This window comes from Drosophila miranda, assembly GCF_003369915.1.
Source record: "Drosophila miranda strain MSH22 chromosome Y unlocalized genomic scaffold, D.miranda_PacBio2.1 Contig_Y1_pilon, whole genome shotgun sequence".
Lineage (NCBI taxonomy): Eukaryota > Metazoa > Arthropoda > Insecta > Diptera > Drosophilidae > Drosophila > Drosophila miranda.
The window spans coordinates 18,591,650-18,607,116 of record NW_022881603.1 but is presented as its reverse complement, the minus strand read 5'-3'; the positions used below and the strand labels follow the sequence as shown (position 1 = coordinate 18,607,116).

Sequence of the window (15,467 nt, the reverse complement as noted above, 5' to 3'; positions counted from 1 at the left end):
AACCCGATTTGAAGAATAATTAAAATGCTTATAGCTTGAAATCCAGCTTATTTCAAATTTCAATTAGCTTATTTTGGCTTATAAAAATTTAGTACAAAACTATTTTTTTTTTTTTATTGTATTGTAATATTTGATCATTTTTATCGAGAAATCGAACAAAAATCATACATGTTGTTCGTATTTTGGTATATCATCCAATTTTGTGTATAAATGTATGGTAATTTTTCGTTGATAAATTTCAGTCACACTACAGTATTACACATGATTGCATATTTACATAATCTTTAGCTTATTCTAGCTTATTTTTTTTCATCAATCTACTTATAGTGACTCTCAAAATCTGGCAGCACTGATGTAAACCAGTGCTGAGTACCGCAAAGTTCCTTTTGTTTTTTAATTTGAACCAAGCACGTGTGTTTTGGTTTTGCCGTGCAGCACAGATATCTTAAATTGTTTGAAAGGCACGCGATTTAACCAAGAAATCATGCCAAAAGTACGCAGCACAACGGGCAAGCCCCGGACCCAGGGGTTCAACCATTCCAACCATTCGATGAATCCAGAAAGGCCAAAGGATGGACTAAAAGGTGTTGCCCACCCCCGAACGAAGGGGACCATTAAACGGCTCCAGATGTACCGCAACTTCAAGGCCAAGCGTGATCGTACCGGCAAGATTATCTGTCCGGCTCCGTTTCAGGTAAAGAGTACACACCACTTGTCCCTCACTGTGGATATCATGCTAAATCTCTTCCTTGTAGGGTCGCCTGCCTGCTGGTACAATGGCCAGAGTGGAGCCCACACCGAAATGGTTCAGCAACTCTCGTGTGATATCACAAACGGCTCTGCAAAAGTTCCAGGATGAGATTGGCAAGGCCGTCAAGGATCCCTATCAAGTCATTATGAAGCCATCACAGCTGCCAGTGACGCTATTCAATGAGGCCTCAAAATACAAGCGCGTCCACCTTCTGGACACAGAAAGCTTCGACAGCGTATTCGGGCCCAAGAAGCAACGCAAACGTGTCAGCCTTAAAGTGCGTGATCTGGAGGATTTGAGCAAGGCGGCGGGTGAACAGGCTGATATATATGATTCTACCAAGGACATAGATCTGATACGCGAAGACACTGGCGAAAAGAAGTCCGTGCGAGATTGGGTGTTTGGTGCTGGAGGGAGCAGACGTATCTGGAACGAGCTTCATAAGGTCGTAGACGCTTCCGACGTTCTTCTTCAGGTCTTGGATGCCCGCGATCCCATGGGCACACGCTCCAAATACATCGAGGAGTTCCTGCGCAAAGAGAAGCCGCACAAGCACTTGTTCTTCATTCTGAACAAAGTGGATCTGGTGCCTGTCTGGGTCACGCAGCGTTGGGTGGCCATCCTCAGTGCAGAGTATCCCACAATCGCGTTCCATGCCTCTCTTCAACATCCATTTGGCAAAGGTCAGTAATATAATTATTAATTTATTTGTAGCCAAGAAAATCATTCCATTTACGATTCTCGCTATAGGCGCGCTCATCAATCTGTTTCGTCAGTTGGGTAAACTTCACTTGGACAAGAAGCAAATCAGTGTGGGATTTATTGGCTACCCAAATGTTGGAAAATCCTCGGTTATCAATGCTCTGCGCTCGAAGAAGGTCTGCAAGGTGGCTCCCATTGCGGGAGAGACGAAAGTGTGGCAATATATAACACTAATGAAGCGTATTTTCCTGATTGACTGCCCCGGAGTGGTGTACCCTACGGCTGAGACAGACACGGAAAAGGTGCTCAAGGGTGTGGTGCGTGTAGAGTTGGTTACCAATCCGGAGGACTATGTGGACACTGTACTGCAGCGTGTGCGCAAGGAGTACATTGCCAAAAACTATAAAATCGATGACTGGACCTCGCCGAAACACTTCCTCGAGCAGCTGGCCCAGAAGTCCGGAAAGTTGCTGAAGGGAGGCGAGCCAGACGTTACGGTGACGTCCCGTATGGTGCTCAATGATTGGCAGAGAGGCAAGCTGCCATTCTATGTGCCACCTGAAGGTTTCGCCACGCCGAAATCCCACGAGGAAAAGGTATCAGAAGAGGCAGCTGGCGACGATGCCAACTCAGATGCTAAGTCCGAGGCTCCAACCATTGTTAGTGAGTCGGTAAAGAGGGCTCGAGAGTTTAAGCAGATTCAGAACTTCCGAAAGATTCGAGTGGGTCTAGAATACGAGCAGCAGGATGTCAAGGAGCTCGATCACATCGACCTGGAGCTGTTGGAACAGCAGAAGGTAGAACGGGCGGCCCGCAAGAAGGCTCGTCAGCTCAATCTCGACGATGAGGAAGAATCGAGCGATGGAGCCAGCGATTTCTACTCGGAGGATGAGTACAATGATGATTTGCAGCGTGTCGTCCACAAGATGGCAAAGACAAAGAAGATCCAGCAATTGGCCATCACATCGTCTGGCAAGTTCCGCGTGGCCAAGGTACAGCCTGTAGACTCCGATGACATGGGCAATAGTTCTGATGACGCCGCCGGTCCCAGCAGTGCGAAGGCTCCCCGCCTGACTGCCAAACAGAAACGTGCCTTAGAACGAAACCAGAAGCGCAAGAAGATTGGCAGCAACTTCTACGAGATGACCAACGTGAAGAATCGCAACCGCAACAAAAAAAGGGACACGTAATGTTTATAGTTTAGGCTATATTCTGCTGCAAGAAAGAATTACATGTTAAGAACCCCAATAAGAAGATTGACCCTACTCTGTGCACTGTTTCTTTTTTGATATCTTTCGACCACACAAGTCTGTGCGAGTGAACCGATCAAGTTCGTTCGAATCGGTGCTAGCCTCAGAAACGCTGGACTCCGTGTAAGGCCCAATGCCAGGCAGAGTGGCTATTAATTGCAGCCTGCTTTGAAAAGCTGGCTGTGTTTTCTCCTGCTCCTCCTTCTGCACTGGAGTGCTGTCGTTCTCCACCGTTTTGGCCACTTTGCTTGTGGTGGGCGATTCCCCGTTTTTGCGCTTGATTCCGTGGCCCAGCAATGATTTTTGTGTGTTTCGGGCCCCCGTAGCACCAATAGATTTGGCGGTGGTCTTCAACTCTGCATGCAGTTTCTATATAATCACATTAATTTAATATGCATTCGAATATTGATGTTGCTGCTCGAACAGTTTACCTTATCAACGCTTTCCTCTTGCAGCTTCTCCAATCGACTGCGAAAGTCTTCTAGTTCACGGGCCTCATCACGCATTTGTTGACGCTCCGCGTTTATTTTGTGCTCATCGACAGCCTCCAAAAACTGCACCTCATCATCGTCCAGGCCGCGGATTAGGTTCTCTATATTTGAGGGCACTTAGAGGGGAGCTCTTTCATACATTTCATAGACTTACTTAGCTTGTGTGCCTCTTCGTATTCCATGTCCTTTTTGTTTTTTTGTTCTTTCAGGCGGTCGTAAAGGGAGTGTCCGTCATATGGTTCCTCTGGTCGCTCCAGTGGATCCTCTGGCTGGCGGACACGCTCCCACTTTTCCTGACTATTTGGGCGGGCTTCGGCCGCCTCTGCTTCAGTTACAAAGCCTGAACTCATATTTTATTTTAACAAATACACTTTTTGATGCACACCACAATTTTTGTCTTTCTGGAGTAGTGTTGGCTATCGACATTAAATCAGTTCTGGTAAATGTCAAATTATGCCGCGTATTTTCACTTTATTTTAACATTCTGTTGAAAATACAAATTTTAGACCGTTCTTCCGTGCGATAGTATTGACGTTTTTCTTTTGGAAAGATTTGCATAATCTCGCGCTCCCAACCACAACTCCGACGATTCGAGTGAATAATGGTATGGCAGCTGGATGGCCCTGTACCATAATATCAGGATTTATTTGGTTCAGAATGTCCACCAAATGGGGAACATGTTTATTAATATTATCCTGGGTGTTGTTGTTGTTGTTTATAGCTCTTATAGTCTTTGAGCACTAGGCGCTGAAAGGGACGGACGGACGGTGTAGCGGGCCTGAAGCGTCGTAGAAGAAGTCGATAGGTTTGGCGGGAAGGATTAATCGGTTAAGATTTGAAAGAAAAATTGAAAGTCAAGACCATGATATCGATCTCGGGGCCAGGGATACATGCTGCCACCCTTTGACAGGCACAGGGTTACTTTGACCTGTTAACAGGCGCAGGGTTACTTTGACCTGTTAACGCGCAGAGATGCTTTGGACATCTGACAGGCCATGTCAAATTCCTTTTCCGGTTAAAGATCTCGTCGAGAAACGAATCGCAAACGAACCTTTTGTAAGAAGTGCCATCATAGGAAAATTCCATTGTGAAACAACTCGACACGGTACGGAAAAGACATACAGTCAGAGTGCCCAAAAATTACAGCTTGAAGACGACTTTTGCTGCCAACAGGACAATGATCCGACGCATACTGCCCACAATGTTAAGCTCTGTTTGCTTTACAATGTACAAAATGAGCTTCGATCGCCTCCTTAGTCCCCAGACCTGAATCCCATAGAACATCTATGGGATTTACTCGATCGCAGGATTCGTAAGCACACCATAAGCTCTAAAAACATGTTGAAGGAAGTTATCCTGGAGGAATGGCGCAAAATAACTGCCGAGGACACCAGGAATCTGGTTGACTCAATGCCTAGACGTCTGGCAGATGTTTTAAAACGATATTAAGATCCCACAAAATATTAACAACTTAGAATTTTAGTCGTGTACGCAGAATTGTTAGAGTGTACGCAGACTTTTGAGGTGTCAAATTTGTCTTGTTTTTTTTAATGATTTTTTTTTCCTATTAAGTTTGTTTTATTGAATAAAAAACAAATGTAGATAGGTTTAGAAATAAGCAAAGAATATTATAAAAAAATCGTTGCCCAAAGTGCCTTATATTAGAAGTTATCCGCAACTAAACATGAAAATGTAGTTCGTTTTTTAAGTGTACGCAGAGATATGCGAGCAAGTGTATACTAAAGTTACAACGAAAAAACAAAATGTTCACGGAAAAAAGTGTACTATAGTCTCAAAGTAATCTTAATATTAATACTTTTTATACTTTTAATATTTGGTTGGTCCACCATTGGCATCTATTACAGCCTGTAGTCGTCGGGGCATCGATGCCACCAAATTTTCGGTTGTTGTGGGCGGAACTTCGGCCCAAGCTCGAATGAGGGCGGTTTTGAGGCTTTCCCGACTGCTGATGTTATACTTCCGTACCAATCTTGCTAAAATGTCCCAAAGATGTTCGATTGGGTTAAGGTCTGGAGATTGGGGTGGTGAACGAAGCTGTCTTGGGGCATAATACAGCAACCAATCACGCACAACATGTGCGGTGTGCTTTGGATCGTTGTCCTGTTGGAAGATCCAACTGCTTCCCAGGCTCAATGTATCCACCGATGTGGATACAAAATACAAATACTCAAAATTTGTATTGGGGTATATTAGATTTGTGGTAAAAGTGGATGTGTGTAACGTCCAGAAGGAATCGTTTCCGACCCCATAAAGTATATATATTCTTGATCAGCATCAATAGCCGAGTCGATTGAGCCCTGTCTGTCTGTCCGTCCGTCCGTCCGTCCGTCCATCCGTAGATGGACGTAGAGTTGCGGTGTCCGCAGCAACTCACAACGTTCCACCTCGTTTTATACTGCATTTCAGCGACAGAGTTGAGGTTGTTGTCAAAATTTGACGTTGTCGCTGTCAAAATTGGACGTTGTAAAACATTGAGGCTATTATTAAAAATAGTTTGTTAAAAAACGGGTAAAATCTTTGTTTTGATTTTTGTTTTAATTTGTTTTAATCTAAACGAGGTGGAACGTTGTGAGTTGCTGCTGGCACCGCAACTCTACAGTTATACCCGATACTAAGTCAGTATGGCTCTCCTGTGGCAGACGCCGCTAATATTGAACCACACGACAAAGAGTGCGTGCGAGAGAGACAGAAAATCAGTCTGAGCGTGACGTCGGGCGCTGCGTAGCCACTGAAAATTGATTTCTTGCGTTTGGCTACAAAAATGATCCGATCTGATCCAGATTCAGCAATCTGATAGATATGGTCATTATCTATGATTCTGCGTTTTTAGTTTTCTCGAATGTGCAATATTGTGGATGCAACAGATTTTCGTCTTTTGTGGGGGCGGAAGGGGGTGGGGTGAAATTTTGAGATATACGTTTTATAGTAAGATCTAACAGGAGTGCGAATACCAAATTTGGTTACTCTAGCCTTAATAGTCTCTGAGATTTTTGAATATCCCCAGATTTTCGTCCTTTGCGGGGGCGGAAGGGGGTGTGGCGAAATTTTGAAACAAACTCGTCTCGGTCCGATATATTAGGAGTGTGGATACCAAATTTGGTTGCTCTAGCTTTTGTAGTCTCTGAGATCTAGGCGCTAATGTTTTACTCTAAGCAAAGCCGCCTATGCTACGTGTGTGTTAGAGAGAGACAGGGCGAGAAAAAATGAAATTGTTTTCTTGATGCTGGCTATAATAATAATACGATCCAATTCAGATTCCGCAGTCTTAAAGATATGGTCATTCTCTACAATTCTACGTTTTTGGTTTTCTCATATCTTTAAAATTGTGGATGCCACAGATTTTCGTCCTTTGTGGGGGCGGAAGTGGGCGGGGCGAAGTTTTGAAATATTTTTGTAGCAGTGACATATCACAGAAGTCTGGATCCAAAACATCGTTGCTCTAGCTCTTATAGTCTTTGAGCACTAGGCGCTGAAGGGCACGGACGGACGGACGGACGGACGGACAGACGGACAGACAGACAGGGCTCAATCGACTCGGCTTTTGATGCTGATCAAGAATATATATACTTTATGGGGTCGGAAACGATTCCTTCTGGACGTTACACACATCCACTTTTACAACAAATCTAATATACCCCAATACTCATTTTGAGTATCGGGTATAAAAAACACTGTGCATGTTTGAACACTACTCATCGGTGGAACAGCTGTTTGACTCATCTGCAAAAAAAGGAAAATTTGGGAGATAATTTAATTTAATAATTTAAAAAGTCTACACGCACAACACACAATAAGAACGGATTGAAAATGATTCCGTCGCGCTTGACATTTCCACTCCAGGTTGCAAAGCTGTAGGCAATCCTAGCAACAGCATCATCCAGCGTCGCCACATGTGAAATTATGCCGCGGATTTTAACTTTATATTTTCGTTAACCAAAGTGATTCGTTACCAGGAAGAGCGTGACCCATCAGACTCTTGTAGTGCTCCATTTCTCCTACGCTTTTTTCCCGAATAATTCAAAGTCTAAGATCTCACGGTTGATCTTGGCCTTTTTAATATACACAGACTTCTGAGAATCACTCATTTCGCGCCATTTTTGTCCACAAATTTTGGCCACGGCTGTGGGTTTTATGTTCCTTATGCCCCGTCTTTTCAGATTATCGCGAAACTGATCCAGAAATACAAAATAGGGATTAATCGCCTTCGATTCAATCATCGTGCAACTTTTAATCTATACGTATAGATGTGCCTTAGAGAATATTTTGTTTAGAAAATAAATGCGTTGATGTGTAAATGCTTGTCTACATTGATTTATTTTACGAATATAGATTTATTTGACGGATATCTCAATAGGAAACATTTATAGAGGGGGTGGGGAGGGCTGCTAATTCATAAATATGTATGTCTTTCTCCAAAAAAGAGCTACAGGATAGCAAAATACACGATATCTATACATACTGTGCAGGCATTTTTGTTCAAGACGGTTCCCGAATGTTTTACACATTCATAAATATCTGCCCTATACATTGTATATATTCAGTTTATAGACATAATTGAGGTCAGCATACTTACAACAAACATCAATAGGTTATACTAATACACACATGCATGCATATTCCCCGCCATTCGGCGGGTCTATTTGAGTACAATATAATATATGAGTAGTTTTTGTATATATCAATAAATACTGTTGTTAGGAACGTGTGTGGGGTGGCATAGTTCGAACTTATAATTATACTTATAAGATGCTGCACGAGCTCTTCTCGCGGAACGGATTCAAGTTTTGGCTGTTGAATCCGCTCAGCAGAGAGTCGTTCGCTTCGATCTCCAATATATACTTCATCATCAGCGTACACGCTTCAGAGACCTGAATCCGTTCTATTCCCATCTCGCGACGTAGTTGGGAATTAAGGGAACGCTGCTGTTGCAAATTGGCAGCCATCAGGTCTAGGACAGCCGTCTCGGCGAGACCTATGGTGGTGCAGGTGGGGCGGAGTGGGCTTGCCAGCGAATCTACTTGGAGTACCGTTGCAGCTGAAAAGAAAAAGTCCTGAGCTCGAGGCAATTGTGCAATTTAATCAATAATAATTAGTCTTCACCTCTAGCAACAGGCACGCACAGGCACGAATTTTAAGTTCTGGACGCTGAATGTTTTTTTTTTTTTACCGATGTTTTCCGATGTTTTTGCTGCTACCACTAACCATACAGTATATAGATGTGCCAGTTCATACAACCACTAACCATACAGTATATAGATGTGCCAGTTCATACAACGAAAGCGTCACACACTGGCTAGCGCGTTCAGTACCCCAGTGTGACGTCATCATGAGAGAGAGAGCGCAGAGAGAACATCTTTGCATGTGTTAGTACACACGCAATATGTTTCGACAAAAATATGTGATTGTATGCTTTTTCAGATTTTTTGAACTCTCTCAGGTCTGGTTCTGTTTTGCCACCAGCATGTTTTAGTGTATGGGTGATTTGCGTGTGTGTGTTTAGTATTGCTGGCCGCTAGAACTGAAATTTGAGTTTGGTTCTTGTTTTGGGTCTTTTGATGGACTGACCTACCGCCACAAAATAAATGAAGAATGGGCAGGGGGTGGGGGTATGGTACACTAGTGCGCGGGAAATGAAATAAAAGCTGTTATTTGTTTGATTTATACCACAAAATATAAAATATTACAATAACATAATTACACATTTATTTCCTTATTTTAAACAGGTTTATTATAAATTATAAAAATTATGCAAATGCCGTCGGTTCTCGACTTTTTTGTTTATTGTAACTAAAACAATGATGTATCTAAATATACAATATAAGAAAAACGAGGGGAACGTTGTGAGTTGCTGCGGACACCGCAACTCTACGGTTATACCCGATACTAAGTCAGTATGGCTCTCCTCCGGCAGACGCCGCTAATATTAAACGACACGACAAAGAGTGCGTGCGAGAGAGACAGAAAATCAGTCTGAGCGTGACGTCGGGCGCTGCGTAGCCACTGCAAATTGATTTGTTCCTATTGGCTATAAAAATGATCTGATCTGATCCAGATTCAGCAATCTGATAGATATGGTCATTATCTATGATTCTGCGTTTTTAGTTTTCTCGAATGTGCAATATTGTGGATGCAACAGATTTTCGTCTTTTGTGTGGGCGGAAGGGGGTGGGGCGAAATTTTGAGATACGCGTTTTATATTAAGACCTAACAGGAGTGCGGATACCAAATTTGGTTACTCTAGCCTTAATAGTCTCTGAGATTTTTGAATATCCCCAGATTTTCGTCCTTTGCGGGGGCGGAAGGGGGTGTGGCGACATTTTGAAACAAACTCGTCTCGGTCCGATATATTAGGAGTGTGGATACCAAAGTAAGTTGCTCTAGCTTTTGTAGACTCTCAGATCTAGGCGCTAATGTTTTACTCTAAGCAAAGCCGCCTATGCTACGTGTCTGTTAGAGAGAGACAGGGCGAGAAAAAATGAAATTGTTTTCTTGATGCTGGCTATAATAATAATACGATCCAATTCAGATTCCGCAGTCTTAAAGATATGGTCATTCTCTACAATTCTACGTTTTTGGTTTTCTCATATCTTTAAAATTGTGGATGCCACAGATTTTCGTCCTTTGTGGGGGCGGAAGTGGGCGGGGCGAAGTTTTGAAATATTTTTGTAGCAGTGACATATCACAGAAGTCTGGATCCAAAACATCGTTGCTCTAGCTCTTATAGTCTTTGAGCACTAGGCGCTGAAGGGGACGGACAGACGGACAGACGGACGGACGGACAGACAGACAGGGCTCAATCGACTCGGCTATTGATGCTGATCAAGAATATACATACTTTATGGGGTCGGAAACGATTCCTTCTGGACGTTACACACATCCACTTTTACCACAAATCTAATATACCCCAATACTCATTTTGAGTATCGGGTATAAAAACAGATTTCGCATCTCTGCTGAATAAATACGAGTATTTCGTAATTAAATTGCCTGCATATTTTGCCCACACACACACAAAACGAGGGGGAACGTTGAGTTGCTGCGGAGACCGCAACTCTACAGTTATACCCGATACTAAGTCAGTATGGCTCTACTCCGGCAGTCGCCGCTAATATTAAACGACACGACAAAGAGTGCGTGCGAGAGAGACAGAAAATCAGTCTGATCGTGACGTCGGGCGCTGCGTAGCCAGTGCAAATTGATTTGTTCCTTTTGGCTATAAAAATGATCTGATCTGATCCAGATTCAGCAATCTGATAGATATGGTCATTATCTATGATTCTGCGCTGAAGGGGACGGACAGAAGGACGGACGGACGGACGGACAGACGGACAGACGGACAGACGGACGGACGGACAGACGGACAGACAGACATGGCTCAATCGACTCGGCTATTGATGCTGATCAAGAATATATATACTTTATGGGGTCGGAAACGATTCCTTCTGGACGTTACACACATCCACTTTACCACAAATCTATATATATATATACTTAAATAAATTTGCATAAATATAAATGGAATTGGTTTTACATATATTTCAAATCAATTGTCAATCGGGCGCATTCCGACGAGAATCTGCAAAGCAAAATTTAGATGCCGGTCGCACCTTGAATACTCTCATGGACAATACCCATAAATTTTCTAATTCAATTATAAAATATCTTATGTACATACATATGTACATACATAAATATTAAAGTTTATTACATTCGTATATTTTATTTTGATATATTTAATCGGCATTTCGAGACAAAGTCTCACAAATTCAATTTAAAACGAGGTGGAACGTTGTGAGTTGCTGCGGACACCGCAACTCTACAGTTATACCCGATACTAAGTCAGTATGGCTCTCCTGCGGCAGACGCCGCTAATATTGAACCACACGACAAAGAGTGCGTGCGAGAGAGACAGAAAATCAGTCTGAGCGTGACGTCGGGCGCTGCGTAGCCACTGAAAATTGATTTCTTGCTTTTGGCTACAAAAATGATCCGATCTGATCCAGATTCAGCAATCTGATAGATATGGTCATTATCTATGATTTTGCGTTCTTAGTTTTCTCGAATGTGCAATATTGTGGATGCAACAGATTTTCGTCTTTTGTTGGGGCGGAAGGGGGTGGGGCGAAATTCTGAGATATACGTTTTATAGTGAAATCTAAGAGAAGTGCGGATACCAAATTTGGTTACTCTAGCCTTAATAGTCTCTGAGATTTGTGGATGCCCCAGATTTTCGTCCTTTGCGGGGCGGAAGGGGGTGTGGCGAAATTTGGACACGAAACGGTCAAGGTCCGATATCACAGGAGTGTGGATACCAAATTTGGTTGCTCTGGCTCTTATAGGTTCTGAGATCCTCGAACTCATATTTTGCTATTGACAAAACCGACCATGAAACCTGTGTGTTAGAGAGAGACAGAGCGAGAAAGAATGAAATTGTTTTTTTGATTCTGGCTATAGTCATTATACGATCTGGTTCAGATTTTGCACTGTAGAAGATATGGTCATCCTCACCGATTCTGCGTTTTTGGTTTTATCGTATCTTTAAAAATGTGGATGCCACAGATTTTCGTCCCTTTGTGGGGGCGGAAGTGGGCGGGGCGAAGTTTTGAAATATTTTTGTATCAGTGACATATCACAGAAGTCTGGATCCAAAACATCGTTGCTCTAGCTCTTATAGTCTTTGAGCACTAGGCGCTGAAGGGGACGGACGGACGGACGGACGGACGGACGGACGGACGAACGGACGGACGGATGGACGGACGGACGGACGGACGGACGGACGGACAGACGGACAGACAGACAGGGCTCAATCGACTCGGCTATTGATGCTGATCAAGAATATATATACTTTATGGGGTCGGAAACGATTCCTTCTGGACGTTACACACATCCACTTTTACCACAAATCTAATATACCCCAATACTCATTTTGAGTATCGGGTATAAGCTATTGTTGTCAGTTAAGTTCGGATTGAATTGTCAGGGAGAAAATTCCCCCAAAAGTTCTGTGGCTTCACATACAAGGAGTAGGTCGAAGTTGGGAATTCTGAGTTGTAGCAAGAGATAGAGTCTCCGTACTGTAAACCCCCTTTCCGAATTAACGCTTGTTTTCAGCCTACACCGGAAGATCGATCTTTCGTCGCTGGAAATTGAACACTGAGTGAGTAAGCATACCTTCCAAAAGTTGAAATGTACGTAGTTTTGAAAACCAACTGATCCTTGCCCAACCTCGCGAATTTAAAACCTCTGACCCCTGCCTATTGAGGCTTTGCCTTGAGCGATCTGATCGTTGGCTAATTAGAGATGCCATCTGCATCCGGTCATCGACTGAACTCCGCATAGGAGATCACGTTTTGTCAGCCAGACCGCCTCTTTGATTTTCGACTCATTCCGAAGTTAAAAGATTTAATGATTTTTCCACATTTGTGCGAAAAGCGAAAGTAACGAACTTAAAGTATTCAATGATTTTCCCATGTTATGCGAAAAGCGAAATTTATGAATTTAATTAGAATTTAACTCGAATTACAGTCTTATTATATATATACTCATTACATTATCAAATATCCTCATATACCCAACCATTACGAATCACCTATTTTTAGTAGTTATTAAGATCATTTACTATGTTGCCATATCGGATTTAATTTTTGTTTTAAGGAAATAATGTTAAAGTTTAGATAAAAGAACAAAATGGACTCAATGCTAGCTCGCGCGTTTTCGTAAAAGGTCAAAAGGGGTCATCGAAGAACGGCTATTCCGTGAGGATGACCAAAGGCAGGGTGGGTTAAGACTCCGCAGAACATCTGCGGACATATACACCGATGTCTCTCCGTTTTCCTTGGTTCTCACTTCCCTTTCCTCTTTTCCTTGGTTCTCACTTCCCTTTCCTCTTTATCCTTCTTTCCTTTCGCTTCCCTCTCTCTTCCTGTTCTCTATCCTCCTTAGCTTCGTATCTTCTTCTCGTCAAATCTACCGTTCTAGCACAAGTCGCAGCACGCTAAATTCTGGCAATATTATTGGTAATTGAAGCCTCGAGTCTGGGTTGATCTGAGGAAGCAACAACTCCACCCCAAAGCCGACGAGCTAGAGCCGGATAATTATTAGCGTGCCCAGCTCTCTCAAATCGTAACGCCCGTTTTCGAACAGGATTCGTTGCACGTTACAACGGAGGGACGGACAGACAGACAGGGCTCGATCGACTCGGCTATTGATGCTGATCAAGAATATATATACTTTATGGGGTCGGCAACGATTCCTTCTGGACGTTACACACATCCATTTTCACCAAAAATCTAATATACCCCAATACTCATTTTGAGTATCGGGTATAAAAACATTAATGGAGTAATGGACTCTCTTCTGGGGAATTTCGATTCGGACTATGTGGTCTATGTGCTCGAGCTCAAATGCCATGAGTCCAGAATTTTCCCCCACTTTATCTGCCCACCAAAAGAGGCAGAATCCTCGCCTTGGTGAATAAATATTTAAATATTTTATATTATTTGTTTCAATTAGGGAGTACTTACTTATTACTTATTACACAGAATAATCTCTGCCGGTAAATTTTCACTCTGGGTAGTTCTTTTTTATACCCGATACTCAAAATGAGTATCCGCCCCCACAAAGGACGAAAATCTGTGGCATCCACATTTTTAAAGATACGATAAAACCAAAAACGCAGAATCGGTGAGGATGACCATATCTTCTACAGTGCAAAATCGGAACCAGATCGAATAATGATTATAGCCAGAATCAAGAAAACAATTTCATTCTTTCTCGCTCTGTCTCTCTCTAACACACAGGTTTCATGGTCGGTTTTGTCAATTGCAAAATATGAGTTCAAGGATCTCAGAACCTATAAGAGCCAGAGCAACCAAATTTGGTATCCACACTCCTGTGATATCGGACCTTGACCGTTTCGTGTCCAAATTGCGCCACACCCCCTTCCGCCCCCGCAAAGGACGAAAATCTGGGGCATCCACAAATCTCAGAGACTATTAAGGCTAGAGTAACCAAATTTGGTATCCGCATTTCTGTTAGATCTCACTATAAAACGTATATCTCAGAATTTCGCCCCACCCTTTTCCGCCCCCACAAAGGACGAAAATCTGTTGCATCCACAATATTGCACATTCGAGAAAACTAAAAACGTAGAATCATAGATAATGACCATATCTATCAGATTGCTGAATCTGGATCAGATCAGATAATTTTTATAGCCAAAAGGAACAAATCAATTTGCACTGGCTACGCAGCCCCCGACGTCACGCTCAGACTGATTTTCTGTCTCTCTCGCACGCACTCCTTGTCGTGTCGTTTAATATTAGCGGCGTCTGCCGGAGGAGAGCCGTACTGACTTAGTATCGGGTATAAATTTAGAGTTGCGGTCTCCGCAGCAACTCACAACGTTCCCCCTCGTTTGTTCATGAAAAGCTTACAAATAATACAGTGACCAATAAAAGTCTAAGCATCACACCCATTTAATTAATTGTACATATTCAGAATGGGTGTCAGGCTTAGACTTCGTGGGTCACGGTCGATGGTATGTAGTTCTATATATTATGCATCACATTTATCCAATTTCTGAAGAGCGCTCTTGATAGCAGCCAATTTGGCTTGGTCCTTGTTGGAGCCGAAACCAGTGACCCGAATGGTCTTCTCCATGCAGGTGAACTGGCAGTACATCATCACAACGTCCTTGTCTACCAGGGGCGGACCGTAGACGGGATTGGCCAGCTTGTGCTCATGGAGCTGACAAATCGGGCTGATGGGTATATTCTGGGAGAATTCCTTCAGCTCGGGCTCAAACAAATGGTAGATCATCTGCCAGGTTGTCTGCAGATCCCGGCAATCCAGGTAGACGGCCGCGATAAGGGCCTCCAGGACATCGCCTAAAGCCTTGGCGACATCTACGTTTTGCGTCAAGTTGAAAGCACCGATGCGTGGACCGTCTTCCGACTCATTTTCCATGGCCATTTCCACTTCATCGTCCAAGTCCAGAATAACGGGCTGCACATCTCTCTCCTCGAGCAGAAAGCGTACATGATTCGTAACTCTGTGTCCCTGGCTCTCTTGGAATTTCACAAACTTGCTGATGGTCTCAGATAGCAACGCGTTCTCTGCCAGAATGAAGAGGTGCAGCTTGTGGCGCACGCAGATGCATCCCAGTGTCATGTTATTGACCAATGCCGAGCGCAGATCCGTGAGCTCGCCCGGACGCAGCTTGGTATTGTTTTCGAAAATGTATGCAGAGAT

The 15,467-nt window shown here is 43.2% G+C and overlaps 3 protein-coding genes and 1 long non-coding RNA gene across 4 annotated transcripts; 2 read left to right on the top strand and 2 right to left on the bottom strand.

Moving 5' to 3' along the window:
* The first annotated feature begins 389 nt into the window (after positions 1-389).
* Positions 390-2,721, top strand: LOC117189513 (nucleolar GTP-binding protein 2-like). The gene is made up of 3 exons (XM_033394660.1): positions 390-694; positions 756-1,434; positions 1,502-2,721. The coding sequence occupies exons 1-3, from the start codon at positions 485-487 to the stop codon at positions 2,641-2,643; spliced, it is 2,031 nt and encodes a 676-aa protein (XP_033250551.1). The 5' UTR covers positions 390-484; the 3' UTR covers positions 2,644-2,721.
* Positions 2,641-3,628, bottom strand: LOC108158393 (PSME3-interacting protein). The gene is made up of 3 exons (XM_017290651.2): positions 3,349-3,628; positions 3,135-3,295; positions 2,641-3,072 (listed from the first exon to the last, which is right to left on the bottom strand). Exons 1-3 carry the CDS (start codon positions 3,542-3,544, stop codon positions 2,716-2,718), a joined length of 714 nt encoding a protein of 237 aa, XP_017146140.2. The 5' UTR covers positions 3,545-3,628; the 3' UTR covers positions 2,641-2,715.
* Positions 3,629-4,014: 386 nt separating this feature from the next.
* Positions 4,015-5,051, top strand: LOC117189521. The gene is made up of 2 exons (XR_004473424.1): positions 4,015-4,299; positions 4,368-5,051. It is a non-coding gene; the product is annotated as an uncharacterized LOC117189521 (long non-coding RNA).
* A 2,676-nt stretch (positions 5,052-7,727) lies between these two features.
* Positions 7,728-8,405, bottom strand: LOC117191819 (guanine nucleotide-binding protein subunit gamma-1-like). Its single transcript, XM_033396582.1, has 2 exons — positions 8,316-8,405; positions 7,728-8,250 (listed from the first exon to the last, which is right to left on the bottom strand). Exon 2 carries the CDS (start codon positions 8,156-8,158, stop codon positions 7,955-7,957), a length of 204 nt encoding a protein of 67 aa, XP_033252473.1. The 5' UTR covers positions 8,159-8,250; positions 8,316-8,405; the 3' UTR covers positions 7,728-7,954.
* Between the last annotated feature and the right edge of the window lie 7,062 nt (positions 8,406-15,467).